This window comes from Lissotriton helveticus, chromosome 4_1 (assembly GCF_964261635.1).
Source record: "Lissotriton helveticus chromosome 4_1, aLisHel1.1, whole genome shotgun sequence".
In the NCBI taxonomy this organism is placed as follows: Eukaryota; Metazoa; Chordata; class Amphibia; order Caudata; family Salamandridae; genus Lissotriton; species Lissotriton helveticus.
In genome coordinates, this window is record NC_136063.1 from 67,366,748 (window position 1) to 67,385,380 (window position 18,633).

The window sequence follows — 18,633 nt, forward strand, 5'->3', positions numbered from 1 at the left end:
CCATCGTTAAAGGGGGACTCACCTGAGCCTGCAATCAGCTCTATATACCATTGTTAAAGGGGTCTCACCCGTGCCTGCACTTAGCTCTATATACCATTGTTAAATAGGTCTCACCTGTGCCTGCACTCAGCTCTATATACCATTGTTAAAGGGGGTCTCCCCAGTGCCTGCACACAGCTCTATATGCCATTGTCAAATGGGTCTCACCTGTGCCTGCACTCGGCTCTATATACCATTGTTAAAGGGGGTCTCACCTGTGCCTGCACACAGCTCTATATACCATTGTTAAAGGGGTCTCACCCGTGCCTGCACTTAGCTCTATATACCATTGTTAAATAGGTCTCACCTGTGCCTGCACTCAGCTCTATATACCATTGTTAAAGGAGGTCTCACCTGTGCCTGCACACAGCTCTATATACCATTGTTAAAGGAGGTCTCACCTGTGCCTGCACACAGCTCTATATACCATCATTTAAGGCGTCTCACCTGAGTCTGCACACAGCTCTATATACCATTATTAAAGGGGGTCTCACCTGTGCCTGCACACAGCTCTATATACCATCGTTAAAGGGGGTCTCACCTGTGCCTGCACTCAGCTCCATTTACCATTGTTAAAGGGGGTCTCACCTGTGCCTACACTCAGCTCTATATACCATCGTTAAAGGGGTCTCACCTGTGCCTGCACACAGCTCTATATACCATTCTTAAAGGGGTCTCACCTGTGCCTGCACTCAGCTCTATATACCATTGTTAAAGAGGTCTTACCTGCGTCTGCACTCAGCTCTATATACCATTGTTAAAGGGGTCTCACCTGTGCCTGCACACAGCTCTATATACCGTTGTTAAATGGGTCTTACCTGCGTCTGCACTCAGCTCTATATACCATTGTTAAAGGGGTCTCACCTGTGCCTGCACTCAGCTCTATATACCATCGTTAAAGGGGTCTCACCTGAGCCTGCACACAGCTCTATATACCATTGTTATAGGGGGTCTCACCTGTGCCTGCACTCAGCTCTATCCACCATTGTTATAGGGGGTCTCACCTGTGTCTGCACTCAGCTCTATATACCATCGTTAAAGGGGGTCTCACCTGTGCCTGCACACAGCTCTATATACCATTGTTAAAGGGTGGTCACCTGTGCCTGCACACAGCTCTATATACCATTGTTATAGGGGGTCTCACCTGTGCCTGCACTCAGCTCTATATACCATTGTTAAAGAGGGTCTCACCTGTGCCTGCACTCAGCTCTATATACCATTGTTAAAGGGGTCTCACCTGAGCCTGCACTCAGCTCTATACCCCATTGTTAAAGGGGTCTCACCTGTGCCTGCACTCAGCTCAATATACCATTGTTAAAGGGGGTCTCACCTGTGCCTGCACTCCGCTTTATCCACCATTGTTATAGGGGGTCTCACCTGTGTCTGCACTCAGCTCTATATACCATCGTTAAAGGGGGTCTCACCTGTGCCTGCACACAGCTCTATATACCATTGTTAAAGGGTTGTCACCTGTGCCTGCACTCAGCTCTATATACCATTGTTAAAGAGGGACTCACCTGTGCCTGCACTCAGCTCTATATACCATTGTTAAAGGGGTCTCACCTGTGCCCGCACTCAGCTCTATATACTATTGTTAAAGGGGTTCTCACCTGTGCCTGACACAGCTCTATATACCATTCTTAAAGGGGCCTCACCTGCGCCTGCACTCAACTCGATATACCATTGTTAAAGAGGTCTCACCTGTGCCTAACACAGCTATATATACCATTGTTATAGGGGTCTCACCTGTGCCTGCACACAGCTCTATATACCATTGTTAAAGAGGTCTCACCTGTGCCTGACACCGCTCTATATACCATTGTTCAGACCCCCCAGGATATAGCGGCATGGATTTGCAAATTTAGCGGCACAAATATGGAAATTTAGCGGCACAAATATGGAAATTTAGCGGCATTTTTGCGGCACTTTATTTTACTCATAATCATTCATTTTCAGGCTCAAATCCTGGAGGGTCTGTACAGTGCATTACACAAGTGGAGGGAGGCAGCGCCTAGGACTGGGCTACCAGCGTGTCATCCCCTGTGAGGGTGCTCTAGCAATGTCGCCTTGTGGTACCCGCCAGTGACGCCACCCACAGCATTGTTCAGACAGTGTGTGCTGTCTACCATAGAATTTGTATTCAAACCCCTAACCTTCCAATATATATTTCTGTGGAACCAGCCTCTCCAACCTTTTTTTTTGGTGTGGGAGGAGGGGGATTGTCAACAAAGTTACTCCAATTCTGCATTTAGAAGCATTGGTTGTATTGGGCCACGTGAAATGCACTCCCACTTCATTCGCAAACATGTGAAGATTTACACCTGCGCTAAAAGACCTTTCCGCCTCAAACTACTACCCGCATATCCCGCCCCATTAACTGATTATTGCTCAGACCCTCTCCTGTAATGCAGGAAAAATATAATCTATTTTGTGGTTGTGTTTGACGGAGGTGCATGCATTTTCGAAGTAACCACAGAGTCTCTTGCCTGGTAATGTTTTTATAGTCATCTTTTAGCAAGTGCAGCTGGGCACTGTAACTCTCTCCAGAATTATGATTTGCTAAACAGAGCATACACATTCGTGGTGGTTTTAAGCTGCCCGTGTGGGTACACACATTTCTGGCTCAGTGTGTGGCGTCTGAAGTTGGTTTGATTGAATCAGATGTACACTAGACACCACCACAAATTAGCCAGCTCCGTTTAACTGACATTGCATTACCCACAGAAAGCACATAAGCAGTGCGGAAGTCCTAAATATGTATGTTGATAAAAAAGCAGTCTCTGAAATGACAGGTGACTGGAACTTTTTTGTGCCGTAAAATGTACGCATTTCACATGCTCCTCTTGCTCCTCTAGAAAAATAAAATGACTATGTATTACCCATGTCAATGGGCGTGGCTTTAAATGTTCACTTGTTTTGCTTTTGCAATTATGTGCTATATGAAGATTGTTCACAAAGGAGAATAGGAAAAATCGGAAAACAACTGGAAACATAGGCAGGAGAAGCACACACGTAGCTCTAAACTACTCAAGTACAAGCCCTGCTTAACAGGCAGTGACAGACTCGAAGTTCGGAAACAGATAAAGGAATGAAGTGATTATGGAATACCATCTCTACACGCAAACGTACGACTTCGGCGAAGATGGGAAAATAAATGTAATTCTCTCTTGCACAAGAGGTTCAAGCTGGCGGGCGCTTGTTTACCTATGGGAGAGTTCACCAAAACACGCCCTTCGTGCTTCAAGCGGCTGCGAAATAATACAAATCCGCACAGAGAACCGAGCAGGCGACCTCTGACCTTCCACTGCTTCCTAGGAATGGAAGTGAAACAATATGATCCCCTGCCGGTATGCGCGTTTAATGAACATCTCGTGTTTATGTTAAACCTTAAACACACATTGCTGCATGGTATGCTTCTTTGATAAATACGATTGGCTTGCTAACTCACAATAAGATATGGTTGTTCTTGTTTGGTGCTGGCGCTGCCTCCTTTAGGATTTAAATGCTCAATGGCGCCGACGGCACAAACAAAGTCAGCTACTAATGACCCTTCTTTGTGTAATTCAGATAAGGGTGCTCTCCTGTTTCCTGCCATTACGGCTGTACAGCGCAGTTCACGTCGTCGTGACGTATGCGCGTACAGCCAATTAAAAGGCATTATTTTTATGTTTGCCAGGAGACCTGTTTTTTGCGGCCGAAATAGTCAATATCGCGGCTATCGCGGCTTTTGGCCAATTTCGCGATTATTTTGTGAATCGCGAAATCGCGAAATGCTGGAGGGTCTGATTGTTAAAGGGGCCTCACCTGTGCCTGCAATCAACTCTATATACCATTTTTAAAGAGGTCTCACCTGTGCCTAACACAGCTCTATATACCATTGTTAAAGGGGTCTCACCTGTGCCCGCACACTGCTCTATATACCATTGTTAAAGAGGTCTCACCTGTGCCTGACACAGCTCTATATACCACCGTTAAAGGGGGTCTCACCTGTGCCTGACACAGCTCTATATACCATCGTTAAAGGGGGTCTCACCTGTGCCTGCACACAGCTCTATATACCATTGTTAAAGAGGTCTCACCTGTGCCTGACACAGCTCTATATACCATTGTTAAAGGGGGTCTCACCTGTGCTTGCACACAGCTCTATATACTATCGTTAAAGGGGGTCTCACCTGTGCCTGCACACAGCTCTATATACTATCGTTAAAGGGGCTCTCACCTGTGCCTGCACACCGCTCTATATACCATCGTTAAAGGGGGACTCACCTGGGCCTGTAATCAGCTCTATTTACCATTGTTAAAGGGGCCTCACCTGTGCCTGCACTCAGCTCTATATACCATTGTTAAAGGGGGACTCACCTGAGCCTGCATCCAGCTCTATATACCATCGTTAAAGGGGTCTCACCTGTGCCTGCACTCAGCTCTATATACCATTGTTAAAGGGGTCTCACCTGTGCCTGCACTCAGCTCTATATACCATGGTTAAAGGGGTCTCACCTGTGCCTGCACACCTCTATATACCATTGTTAAAGGGGTCTCACCTGTGCCTGCACTGAGCTCTATATACCATTGTTAAAGGGGTCTCACCTGTGCCTGCACTGAGCTCTATATACCATTGTTAAAGGGGTCTCACATGTGCCTGCACTCAGCTCTATATACCATTGTTAAAGGGGGTCTCACCTGTGACTGCACTCAGCTCTATCTACCATTGTTAAAGGGGTCTCACCTGTGCCTGCACTCAGCTCTATATACCATTGTTAAAGGGGGACTCACCTGAGCCTGCACACAGCTCTATATACCATCGTTAAAGGGGGACTCACCTGAGCCTGCACTCAGCTCTATATACCATTGTTAAAGGGGGACTCACCTGAGCCTGCATCCAGCTCTATATACCATTTGTTAGACGGGGACCCGGAGGGTCGGCCGAGTACAGGGGGGAGAGGCCTCCGGTGAGGGTCCTCCCCGGTAATCGTACAGACAGGTAATTTCCCCCCCACAGATAGACACCACACAGGGACGCGTTCTTCACACTTTTATATTTCTTAAGAGCAAGGTAATTGACGGTACAGCAGGACCAGGATACGAGGACCCTGTCAATTCTAGTCTCTTTGGGGGGAAGGGTAGCGGGACAGTCTCAGTACCGGACCGGTACGGGGGTAGCAGGTGTGGAGCTCACAATCCTCGAGCTGATGGTTCGCACGTAGGGGCCGCGGCAGTGCCAGCAGGCCTTCGGGATGGTTCACGAAAGGATGAGCCGCGGCAGCGCCAGCAGGCTTTCAAGATGGTTCACGAAAGGATGGGCCACGGCAGCGCCAGCAGGCCTTCAAGATGGTTCACGAAAGGATGGGCCGCGGCAGCGCCAGCAGGCCTTCAAGATGGTTCACGAAAGGATGGGCCGCGGCAGCGCCAGCAGGCCTTCAAGATGGTTCACGAAAGGATGGGCCGCGGCAGCGCCAGCAGGCCTTCAAGATGGTTCACGAAAGGATGAGCTGCGGCAGCGCCAGCAGGCCTTCAAGATGGTTCACGAAAGGATGAGCCGCGGCAGCGCCAGCAGGCCTTCAAGATGAGTTCGTCTCGGTGTCTCTCGACTCCAGGATCCAACTGCCTTCCTGCTCTGGAGCTGCCCCAGTTATAGGCCTGGCGCCCTTTGATGTCCGGACCCTCGCACTTGGAGGTCGGGGGTCCGGGATGAGGGAGTCCAGACACCCAGCAGGGGGGTGGAGCCAGCGCCGAGGGAGGCTGGGGCGATCGACACCTGGCGGAGGGGAGCCGTTGACACTCCTTCTCCCATTGACCTGCCAAGTGGTCTCTTTACCCCCTGGGTGGATGGTGGTGCCTCGATGTCGGGGCCTGGCTGGGCCCGAGGCCGAGGTCAACCCGAGGCCACGAGGCCTGGTCGAGTAGTGTCCAAAATGGCGGCTGGGCCGGGGACAGGGGTTCTGGAAAGGACCCGGGCCAGCCGATACGGTGGTGTTCAGGAGCCAGGGTTCCGTCGGGGAAGGGCCGGAGGTTGCCCCGGCGGGCTGCGGGGGTGGTTCTTGTCCGGGGAGCAGGAGGAGCAGGGGTCCGCGACCCGCCATGCGGGGAGGGGACAGCCTGGCCACGAGGCCTGTCCAACACCATTGTTAAAGGAGGTCTCACCAGTGACTGCACTCAGCTCTATATACCATTGTTAAAGGGGTCTCACCTGTCCCTGCACACAGCTCTATATACCATGGTTAAAGGGGTCTTACCTGTGCCTGCACTCAGCTCTATATACCATCGTTAAAGGGGCCTCACCTGTGCCTGCACACAGCTCTATATACCATCGTTAAAGGGGCCTCACCTGTGCCTGCACTCAGCTCTATATACCATTGTTAAAGGGGTCTCACCTGTGCCTGCACTCAGCTCTATATACCATCGTTAAAGGGGTCTCACCTGTGCCTGCACACAGCTCTATATACCATTGTTAAAGAGGGTCTCACCTGTGCCTGCACTCTGCTCTATATACCATCATTAAAGGGGGTCTCACCTGTGCCTGCACACCGCTCTATATACCATGGTTAAAGGGGTCTCACCTGTGCCTGCACACAGCTCTATATACCATTGTTAAAGGGGGTCTCACCTGTGCCTGCACACAGCTCTATATACCATTGTTAAAGGGGGACTCACCTGAGCCTGCAATCAGCTCTATATACCATCATTAAAGGGGGTCTCACCTGTGCCTGCACACAGCTCTATATACCATGGTTAAAGGGGTCTCACCTGTGCCTGCACACAGCTCTATATACCATTGTTAAAGGGGGCCTCACCTGTGTCTGCACACAGCTCTATATACCATTGTTAAAGGGGGTCTCACCTGTGCCTGCACTCAGTTCTATATACCATTGTTAAAGGGGTCTCACCTGTGACTGCACTCAGCTCTATCTACCATTGTTAAAGGGGTCTCACCTGTGCCTGCACTCAGCTCTACATACCATTGTTAAAGAGGTCTCACCTGTGCATGCACACAGCTCTATATACCATTGTTAAAGGGGGTCTCACCTGTGCCTGCACACAGCTCTATATACCATTGTTTTTTTTTTTTTTTTAAACCTTTATTTACGCAAAAGTGTACACCGCTATTTAGCCGAACATCCCAGGGGCACGGCAGCACATTAAAGACATAGTATCACGGCCTACATCGATCATATTTCCGGATAGGTGAGGTTTAATTTTACTTTTAAATCAGGATGACATCAAGAACGTAAAAAGCTCCAATATGACGTAAAGAAATGTGGGAATCAGGTGCCTAACCGTAAGATATAATCATATAATGGGCGAGCCAAACAATAAGTCCTGCATAATGAAGACGATCACAAATAAGACATGGGCACCGCATCAGAGATGTAGGATATACATGCATACAATTACTACGAGCATCAATTAGGCGCCCGCCCATTTACACCAATAATGCAGCAACAGCTAGGACACAGATTACGACAAATCAATGAAAACTCAGGGAATAACCCAACCGACTGATCCCAAATCCAAAGAAAGAAGAAACTAAAAGGAAAACCAAAAGAGCGAAGAAAAAGGCCATAGAAACAAATTAGGAAAAAACAATAAAACCCCTCCCCCAACCCCCCACCCCGCACACCTGTAGATGGCTACGGCCTACCCCCCCTAGCAGCGTGCCTGTCGCCCAGTATCTAAACCCGAAATATAGAAGAGAGAAGAAATAGAAAAGCGAGGAGAAATATAAGAAGAAGAGAAGTAAGAAAAGCGGAGGAGGAGAGAAAATTAGGATATGAGCTTCCAGGCGCCCACCCTCCGAGCCGAGACCCTCAAATCAATACAGAGCCAACATTCGATTCAGTCATTGTACAGCCTGTCCCGTGTGGTCACCAGCCGTCTGCACACCAGTACTCGAAAGAATATCCTCAGCCCTGCCCCATGCGATCGATTGTGGCAGCGGAGTCCAGACGGCCAGCCGCCATATTGGATATAGTGGGTGAACGGGGTGTCCATGGGAATCCGTCGGGCTGCCCACCAAAGCCAGCCAAAAGCAACAATGTGCGATCAGAGACCCTTCGGGAAGGACCCAAGCGCAACAATAAGCCACCAAAGTCTGTTAACCAGCCCGTTAGTATAAGTTCCAGGAGAAGAGGGGGAGTCACCCCGTAAGTCCACAGCTGAATAGCCAGACGCGGCGTACGGGATCGAGTCTCCACACACAGCGCGGGGCTACCATCACCGGACCATTCCTCATCGGTAGCAATCAGCCCTGTGGCTGGCATGAGATCCCGGTCCTCCAAAGTCCCCATATCCACAGGGAAAAGCATCTCATCGTGTTCGGGTGCAGGGTGTGGCGCAGTGTCCCGCAAGCGAGGAAAATCGCAGCCAGCGCAGTACACAGTGGGAGCAATGGCGTCCAGCCTACTCTCCAGATCTTTGGCACGACAGTTCAGGGCAATGCGCAAATCACCTAGAGCAACAAGAACATCGCTGATACCCAGCGTTGCCCCAGATACAGAGGCTCCAGCACTCTTCCCTACGTGAGGCTCCTCGGCAGAGCGGGATTCACAAGCCCGAACGCTACGCTCACATGCGTCCATCCGGTCTCCACACCGCCACTCACCGGAGTAAAATCGGACCGGGACCTCGGGACCATCGGGCTCCATAGTGTCACGATTGGCGACGCGGACGCAGTAGTCGCCGGTCCCGCAGCCGCTATATACCATTGTTAAAGGGGGTCTCACCTGTGCCTGCACTCAGCTCCATATACCAGTGTTAAAGGGGGTCTCACCTGTGCCTGTACACAGGTCTATATACCATTGTTAAAGGGGGTCTCACCTGTGCCTGCACTCAGCTCTATATACCATCGTTAAAGGGGTCTCACATGTGCCTGCACTCAGCTCTATATACCATCGTTAAAGAGGTCTCACCTGTGCCTGCACTCAGCTCCATATACCAGTGTTAAAGGGGGTCTCACCTGTGCCTGTACACAGGTCTATATACCATTGTTAAAGTGGGTCTCACCTGTGCCTGCACACAGCTCTATATACCATCGTTAAAGGGGGTCTCACCTGTGCTTGCACACAGCTCTATATACCATTGTTAAAGGGGGTCTCACCTGTGCCTGCACACAGCTCTATATACCATCGTTAAAGGGGTCTCACCTGTGCCTGCACACAGCTCTATATACCATTGTTAAAGGGGTCTCACCTGTGCCTGCACACAGCTCTATATACCATTGTTAAAGGGGGTCTCACCTGTGCCTGCACTCAGCTCTATCTACCATCGTTAAAGGGGTCTCACCTGTGCCTGCACACAGCTCTATATACCATTGCTAAAGGGGGTCTCACCTGTGCCTGCACTCAGCTCTATATACCATCGTTAAAGGGGTCTCACCTGCCTGCACACAGCTCTATATACCATTGTTAAAGGGGTCTCACCTGTGCCTGCACACAGCTCTATATACCGTCGTGCACTCAGCTCTATATACCATCGTTAAAGGGGTCTCACCTGCCTGCACTCAGCTCTATATACCACTGTTAAAGGGGTCTCACCTGTGCCTGCACACAGCTCTATATACCATTGTTAAAGGGGTCTCACCTGTGCCTGCACTCAGCTCTACATACCATTGTTAAAGAGGTCTCACCTGTGCATGCACACAGCTCTATATACCATTGTTAAAGGGGGTCTCACCTGTGCCTGCACACAGCTCTATATACCATTGTTTTTTTTTTTTTTTAAACCTTTATTTACGCAAAAGTGTACACCGCTATTTAGCCGAACATCCCAGGGGCACGGCAGCACATTAAAGACATAGTATCACGGCCTACATCGATCATATTTCCGGATAGGTGAGGTTTAATTTTACTTTTAAATCAGGATGACATCAAGAACGTAAAAAGCTCCAATATGACGTAAAGAAATGTGGGAATCAGGTGCCTAACCGTAAGATATAATCATATAATGGGCGAGCCAAACAATAAGTCCTGCATAATGAAGACGATCACAAATAAGACATGGGCACCGCATCAGAGATGTAGGATATACATGCATACAATTACTACGAGCATCAATTAGGCGCCCGCCCATTTACACCAATAATGCAGCAACAGCTAGGACACAGATTACGACAAATCAATGAAAACTCAGGGAATAACCCAACCGACTGATCCCAAATCCAAAGAAAGAAGAAACTAAAAGGAAAACCAAAAGAGCGAAGAAAAAGGCCATAGAAACAAATTAGGAAAAAACAATAAAACCCCTCCCCCAACCCCCCACCCCGCACACCTGTAGATGGCTACGGCCTACCCCCCCTAGCAGCGTGCCTGTCGCCCAGTATCTAAACCCGAAATATAGAAGAGAGAAGAAATAGTAAAGCGAGGAGAAATATAAGAAGAAGAGAAGTAAGAAAAGCGGAGGAGGAGAGAAAATTAGGATATGAGCTTCCAGGCGCCCACCCTCCGAGCCGAGACCCTCAAATCAATACAGAGCCAACATTCGATTCAGTCATTGTACAGCCTGTCCCGTGTGGTCACCAGCCGTCTGCACACCAGTACTCGAAAGAATATCCTCAGCCCTGCCCCATGCGATCGATTGTGGCAGCGGAGTCCAGCCGGCCAGCCGCCATATTGGATATAGTGGGTGAACGGGGTGTCCATGGGAATCCGTCGGGCTGCCCACCAAAGCCAGCCAAAAGCAACAATGTGCGATCAGAGACCCTTCGGGAAGGACCCAAGCGCAACAATAAGCCACCAAAGTCTGTTAACCAGCCCGTTAGTATAAGTTCCAGGAGAAGAGGGGGAGTCACCCCGTAAGTCCACAGCTGAATAGCCAGACGCGGCGTACGGGATCGAGTCTCCACACACAGCGCGGGGCTACCATCACCGGACCATTCCTCATCGGTAGCAATCAGCCCTGTGGCTGGCATGAGATCCTGGTCCTCCAAAGTCCCCATATCCACAGGGAAAAGCATCTCATCGTGTTCGGGTGCAGGGTGTGGCGCAGTGTCCCGCAAGCGAGGAAAATCGCAGCCAGCGCAGTACACAGTGGGAGCAATGGCGTCCAGCCTACTCTCCAGATCTTTGGCACGACAGTTCAGGGCAATGCGCAAATCACCTAGAGCAACAAGAACATCGCTGATACCCAGCGTTGCCCCAGATACAGAGGCTCCAGCACTCTTCCCTACGTGAGGCTCCTCGGCAGAGCGGGATTCACAAGCCCGAACGCTACGCTCACATGCGTCCATCCGGTCTCCACACCGCCACTCACCGGAGTAAAATCGGACCGGGACCTCGGGACCATCGGGCTCCATAGTGTCACGATTGGCGACGCGGACGCAGTAGTCGCCGGTCCCGCAGCCGCTATATACCATTGTTAAAGGGGGTCTCACCTGTGCCTGCACTCAGCTCCATATACCAGTGTTAAAGGGGGTCTCACCTGTGCCTGTACACAGGTCTATATACCATTGTTAAAGGGGGTCTCACCTGTGCCTGCACTCAGCTCTATATACCATCGTTAAAGGGGGTCTCACCTGTGCCTGCACACAGCTCTATATACCATTGCTAAAGGGGGTCTCACCTGTGCCTGCACTCAGCTCTATATACCATCGTTAAAGGGGTCTCACCTGCCTGCACTCAGCTCTATATACCATTGCTAAAGGGGGTCTCACCTGTGCCTGCACTCAGCTCTATATACCATCGTTAAAGGGGTCTCACCTGTGCCTGCACTCAGCTCTATATACCATCGTTAAAGGGGTCTCACCTGTGCCTGCACACAGCTCTATATACCATTGTTAAAGAGGGTCTCACCTGTGCCTGCACTCTGCTCTATATACCATCATTAAAGGGGGTCTCACCTGTGCCTGCACACAGCTCTATATACCATGGTTAAAGGGGTCTCACCTGTGCCTGCACACAGCTCTATATACCATTGTTAAAGGGGGTCTCACCTGTGCCTGCACACAGCTCTATATACCATTGTTAAAGGGGGACTCACCTGAGCCTGCAATCAGCTCTATATACCATCATTAAAGGGGGTCTCACCTGTGCCTGCACACAGCTCTATATACCATGGTTAAAGGGGTCTCACCTGTGCCTGCACACAGCTCTATATACCATTGTTAAAGGGGGCCTCACCTGTGTCTGCACACAGCTCTATATACCATCGTTAAAGGGGTCTCACCTGCCTGCACTCAGCTCTATATACCACTGTTAAAGGGGTCTCACCTGTGCCTGCACACAGCTCTATATACCATTGTTAAAGGGGTCTCACCTGTGCCTGCACTCAGCTCTACATAACATTGTTAAAGAGGTCTCACCTGTGCATGCACACAGCTCTATATACCATTGTTAAAGGGGGTCTCACCTGTGCCTGCACACAGCTCTATATACCATTGTTTTTTTTGTTTTTTTAAACCTTTATTTACGCAAAAGTGTACACCGCTATTTAGCCGAACATCCCAGGGGCACGGCAGCACATTAAAGACATAGTATCACGGCCTACATCGATCATATTTCCGGATAGGTGAGGTTTAATTTTACTTTTAAATCAGGATGACATCAAGAACGTAAAAAGCTCCAATATGACGTAAAGAAATGTGGGAATCAGGTGCCTAACCGTAAGATATAATCATATAATGGGCGAGCCAAACAATAAGTCCTGCATAATGAAGACGATCACAAATAAGACATGGGCACCGCATCAGAGATGTAGGATATACATGCATACAATTACTACGAGCATCAATTAGGCGCCCGCCCATTTACACCAATAATGCAGCAACAGCTAGGACACAGATTACGACAAATCAATGAAAACTCAGGGAATAACCCAACCGACTGATCCCAAATCCAAAGAAAGAAGAAACTAAAAGGAAAACCAAAAGAGCGAAGAAAAAGGCCATAGAAACAAATTAGGAAAAAACAATAAAACCCCTCCCCCAACCCCCCACCCCGCACACCTGTAGATGGCTACGGCCTACCCCCCCTAGCAGCGTGCCTGTCGCCCAGTATCTAAACCCGAAATATAGAAGAGAGAAGAAATAGAAAAGCGAGGAGAAATATAAGAAGAAGAGAAGTAAGAAAAGCGGAGGAGGAGAGAAAATTAGGATATGAGCTTCCAGGCGCCCACCCTCCGAGCCGAGACCCTCAAATCAATACAGAGCCAACATTCGATTCAGTCATTGTACAGCCTGTCCCGTGTGGTCACCAGCCGTCTGCACACCAGTACTCGAAAGAATATCCTCAGCCCTGCCCCATGCGATCGATTGTGGCAGCGGAGTCCAGCCGGCCAGCCGCCATATTGGATATAGTGGGTGAACGGGGTGTCCATGGGAATCCGTCGGGCTGCCCACCAAAGCCAGCCAAAAGCAACAATGTGCGATCAGAGACCCTTCGGGAAGGACCCAAGCGCAACAATAAGCCACCAAAGTCTGTTAACCAGCCCGTTAGTATAAGTTCCAGGAGAAGAGGGGGAGTCACCCCGTAAGTCCACAGCTGAATAGCCAGACGCGGCGTACGGGATCGAGTCTCCACACACAGCGCGGGGCTACCATCACCGGACCATTCCTCATCGGTAGCAATCAGCCCTGTGGCTGGCATGAGATCCTGGTCCTCCAAAGTCCCCATATCCACAGGGAAAAGCATCTCATCGTGTTCGGGTGCAGGGTGTGGCGCAGTGTCCCGCAAGCGAGGAAAATCGCAGCCAGCGCAGTACACAGTGGGAGCAATGGCGTCCAGCCTACTCTCCAGATCTTTGGCACGACAGTTCAGGGCAATGCGCAAATCACCTAGAGCAACAAGAACATCGCTGATACCCAGCGTTGCCCCAGATACAGAGGCTCCAGCACTCTTCCCTACGTGAGGCTCCTCGGCAGAGCGGGATTCACAAGCCCGAACGCTACGCTCACATGCGTCCATCCGGTCTCCACACCGCCACTCACCGGAGTAAAATCGGACCGGGACCTCGGGACCATCGGGCTCCATAGTGTCACGATTGGCGACGCGGACGCAGTAGTCGCCGGTCCCGCAGCCGCTATATACCATTGTTAAAGGGGGTCTCACCTGTGCCTGCACTCAGCTCCATATACCAGTGTTAAAGGGGGTCTCACCTGTGCCTGTACACAGGTCTATATACCATTGTTAAAGGAGGTCTCACCTGTGCCTGCACTCAGCTCCATATACCAGTGTTAAAGGGGGTCTCACCTGTGCCTGTACACAGGTCTATATACCATTGTTAAAGGGGTCTCACCTGTGCTTGCACACAGCTCTATATACCATCGTTAAAGGGGGTCTCACCTGTGCCTGCATACAGCTCTATATACCATTGTTAAAGGGGTCTCACCTGTGCTTGCACACAGCTCTATATACCATTGTTAAAGGGGTCTCACCTGTGTCTGCACTCAGCTCTATATACCATTGTTAAAGGGGTCTCACCTGTGCCTGCACTCAGCTCTATATACCATCGTTTAAGGGGTCTCACCTGTGCCTGAACACAGCTCTATATACCATTGTTAAAGGGGTCTCACCTGTGCCTGCACTCAGCTCCATATACCATCGTTAAAGGGGGTCCCACCTGTGCCTGCACACAGCTCTATATACCATCGTTAAAGGGGGTCTCACCTGTGCCTGCACTCAGCTCTATATACCATTGTTAAAGGGTTCTCACCTGTGCCTGCACTCAGCTTTATATACCATCGTTAAAGGAGCCTCACCTGTGCCTGCACTCAGGTCTATATACCATAGTTAAAGGGTCTCACCTGTGCCTGCACTCTGCTCTCTATACCATCGTTAAAGGGGGTCTCACCTGTACAGGTAAGCTCCAGCAGGTGCCCACCAGGCACACAGCCACCAGGGTCCATGCTCTGCTGTCCATTCTCTGGTTCTGGAACAGAGCTCAGGTCACCTCCAGACAGTGTTTCTTCCTTCAGAGAGATGCTTCGTTGACCTTAGACCCAGTCCTTTATATACCCAGAAGAGGCTGAGCATCCTCCAATCAGCCTTCAGCCCCAAGGATGACGTCTCTTTCTGCACAGATCACAAGGTGTGTCTGTCCTGGAGAGACTGCCCTGGGATCGCCTCTTAGGTGCCAAAGCTAAGATAATAATAAGCAGCTTTTAAGTGTGGTAAATTGGGTTTGTGACAGTCCCTGCACCGTGGTATATTCGTGTTGTCTGTATTCTTTCTGTAGGAGGGTGAAGTTGGGATTGGACACAGGCGCACCTTCAGGGATTGGCTCCTCAATCAACAGCAAAAGTCCTCGAGGCACCGAAAGACCCGGATTGGAGAAGATCACAGGAGACACAAAAAGTGCATCTGATGCGCTGGTCGTGGGTCTGGAGAGCAGAGTTCATGTTTCAAGCAAAGTTAGTTAGCTTCGTAGATGGATCAGAGTTAAACAGCTTTAGATAGAAGGCAGTGCCGGAGGATGAAAGGAAGAGTGCAAGAACGAAAGGCAGATGAGTAGGATGAAAGGCAGAGGAGTAGGATGAAAGGCAGAGTAGTAGGAAGAAAGGAAGAGTGGGACGATGAAAGGAAGGGTGGGAGGATAAAAGGGAGGATGAAAGAATGAACGGGATGGTGGGAGGATGAAAGGCAGAGTGGGAGGATGAAAGGAAGAGTGTAAGAATAAAAGGCAGAGGAGCAGGATGAAAGGCAGAGGAGCAGGATGAAAGGCAGAGGAGCAGGAAGAAAGGAAGGGTGGGAGGATGAAAGGAAGGGTCGGAGGATGAAAGGAAGGGTGGAAGAATGAAAGACAGGATTGGAGGATGAAAAGATGCGTGGATGACAAGTGTGGTGGAGGCTGGACGAAAGGAAGGGTGGGGTGAGTTAAAGCATGGTGGAAGGCTACTTGCATTTAAAAAGGTGCAAGGCCAGGGCGGGTGGAATGAAGGGAAAAAGAGTAAAATGGTGGAAGCAAGGGTGTAAGAATGCAGCAGGGACATGCGCCCTTACGCCCTCATTACGGGATTTGGTGCCCCTTCCTGAATTACATACTTCAATCTCAGCTCAACCTGTCCATAATTGACAAATTCAGACACAATATGAGAGCCCGCCCACTGCCTGCCAGCTTTTCACCAATAAGCTCCGACTTTTAACCTCCAATCATTTGTTTTCTTTCATAGACCACGGTGTCCTTCGTTTTTTTAGGGGTAGGTGTAATTCTCTAAACCCCAATTACTCATAATTACTGCGAAATGATTCGTAATTATGCGTAAGTACATGGCAAGCGTAATCCAGCATATAGCACTATGTGTCCAAAATGGGCCTGAGGATGCACTTTATGCAGATAGCACTAAGTGCTCCAGGACACGAACAGCTGTAGCCACAGCTGTGCGCTCTGAGGGGCATATTTATAAGAGCACCACTTCTTCTGACGCTCAGCGGCGCAACCCTCTCAACCATATCTATGAGGCCACGCAAAGCCACTTTGAGAGCTTTGCATAGCCTCATAGATATGTAGTAGGACAAAGCTGCGCAAGTCGCTGCGTTGCCTTACTCTGCGCCTGGGACGCGTTCCAAGGGCTTTGCAGTGGGTTTTTCCATTCAACACCCATGGATTTTGACAGTGCCCCAGATTTACTTGATCGTGTAAACCTGGGGCAGGGCTAAACCCTTACGCCTCCCCAGAGCAGGTGTTTTGAGGAGAAATATTATTTATCTTCTCGTTTTTCTCTTCTTCCGTGTGTGCTGCCTTCTGCAGCACACATGAAAAGAGGAAAACGCCTCGCTGGATTGTGTTTGTGCAGGAAGGTGCCAAAACAATCCTGCATGCAAAGCAGACACGCTTGGACCATGGTGCAATGGTGCCAGCGTTGGTGCTATGCAGCAAATTGTGCACCAGTGCAGAGGAACCATAGGAATTCAGAGTATTTCATAAATACTGTGCATTCATGCCCTTTCACATTAGGGTAGGTCAGTGCAGCACAAAGGCTTACGGCACTGCCCTACATCAATTCCCCCTGAGTGAGGCCATTAGTTTGTTCTTCCTATTCTCCTCCGGTAGGATTTGCCCCAAATTACTCTTAATTACTCAAGCAGGAGTAATGGCATAAATTCAGTAATTTCGCATTACAAGAGTAACGGTTAATTACTGAAATTACTCCGGTGTAGTTAAAATTTTGCCCAGACCTAGTTATTTTCTTAATGTGTGATGTATTTGGGTTTTTTCATGGATAATGGCAGCTTCAGTTTTCCTGCTGTTCTTTGTTTTCTTGCATAGTGCATGATGTCTTCTGTTTTCCTTCATAGTGTTTGCTGTTCTTTGTTTTCTCCCACAATGTATGATGTCTTCTGTTTTCTTTCGCAGTCCATGCTGTACTTTGGATTTTCCCATAGTGTATGATGTCTTCTGTTTTCTTTCACAGTCCATGCTGTTCTTTGTTTTCTCGCATAGTGCAAGATGTCTTCTGTATTCTTTCGCAGTGTATGCTGTTCTTTGTTTTCTTGCATAGTGCATGATGTCTACTGTATTCTTTTGCAGTGCATGATGTCTTCTGTATTCTTTCGTTGTGTCTGTGTTTTCTACCCTAGTGTATGATGTCTTCTGTTTTCTTTCGCAGTCCATGCTGTTCTTCGTTTTCTCACATAGTGCATGATGTCTTTTGTATTCTTTCATAGTGTATGCTGTTCTTTGTTTTCTTGCATAGTACATGATGTCTTCTGTTTTCTTTCGTAGTGCATGCTGTGCTTTGTTTTATTCCATAGTGTATGATGTCTTCTGTTTTCTTTTGTAGTGTATGCTGTGCTTTGTATTCACTCATAGTGTATGATGTCTTCTGTTTTCTTTCGTAGTGCATGGTGTGCTATGTTTTCTTCCGTAGTGTATGATGTCTTTGGTTTTCTCGTAGTGTATGCTTTTCTTTATTTTCTCCCATATTGTATGATATCTTCTGTTTTCTTTCTTAGTCCATGTTGTGCTTTGTTTTCTCCTATAGTGTATGATGTCTTCTGTTTTCTTTCACAATGCATGGTGTTATTTTTGATATTCCATAGTGTATAATGTCTTCTGTTTTCTTTCATAGTGTATGCTGTGCTTTATTTCCTCCAATAATGTATGATATCTTCTGTTTTCTTTCGCAGGGCATGGTGTGCTTTGTTTTCTCCCACAGTGTATTATGTCTTCTGTTTTTTTTCATAGTGTATGATGTTCTTTGTTTTCTCCCATATTGTATGATGTCTTTTGTTTTCTTTCGTAGTGCATGCTGTGCTTTGTATTCTCCCATAGTGTATGATGTCTTCTGTTCCCTTGCGCAGTGCAAGCTGTGGTTTGCTTTCTCCCATAGTATATGATGTCTTCTCTTTTCTTTCATAGTGCATTTTGTGCTTTGTTTTCTCCCATAGTGTATAATGTCCTCTGGTTTTTTCCACAGTGTATGGTGTGCTTTGTTTTCTCCCATTTTGTATGTAGTCTTCTGTTTTCTTTTGTAGTGTATGCTGTGCTTTGTTTTATTCCATAGTGTATGATGTATTCTGTATTCTTTCGTAGTGCATGGTGTGCTTTGTTTTCTCTCATATTATACGAGGTCTTCTGTTTTCTTTCATAGTGTATGCTGTGCTTTGTTTTATTCCATAGTATATGATGTCTTCTGTTTTCTTTTGTAGTGTGTGCTGTGCTTTGTTT

General features: G+C 48.6%; 1 protein-coding gene across 1 annotated transcript in view; it reads right to left on the reverse strand.

Moving 5' to 3' along the window:
* LOC144826954 (embryonic protein UVS.2-like) overlaps positions 1-14,901 on the reverse strand; it is a 79,535-nt gene extending 64,634 nt beyond the window's left edge. Inside the window, exon 1 of the mRNA XM_078685415.1 lies at positions 14,818-14,901. Within this exon, the coding sequence (XP_078541541.1) occupies positions 14,818-14,886 (69 nt within the window). The 5' untranslated portion in view covers positions 14,887-14,901. The remainder of the gene's footprint in view (positions 1-14,817) is intronic.
* Positions 14,902-18,633: the final 3,732 nt, after the last annotated feature.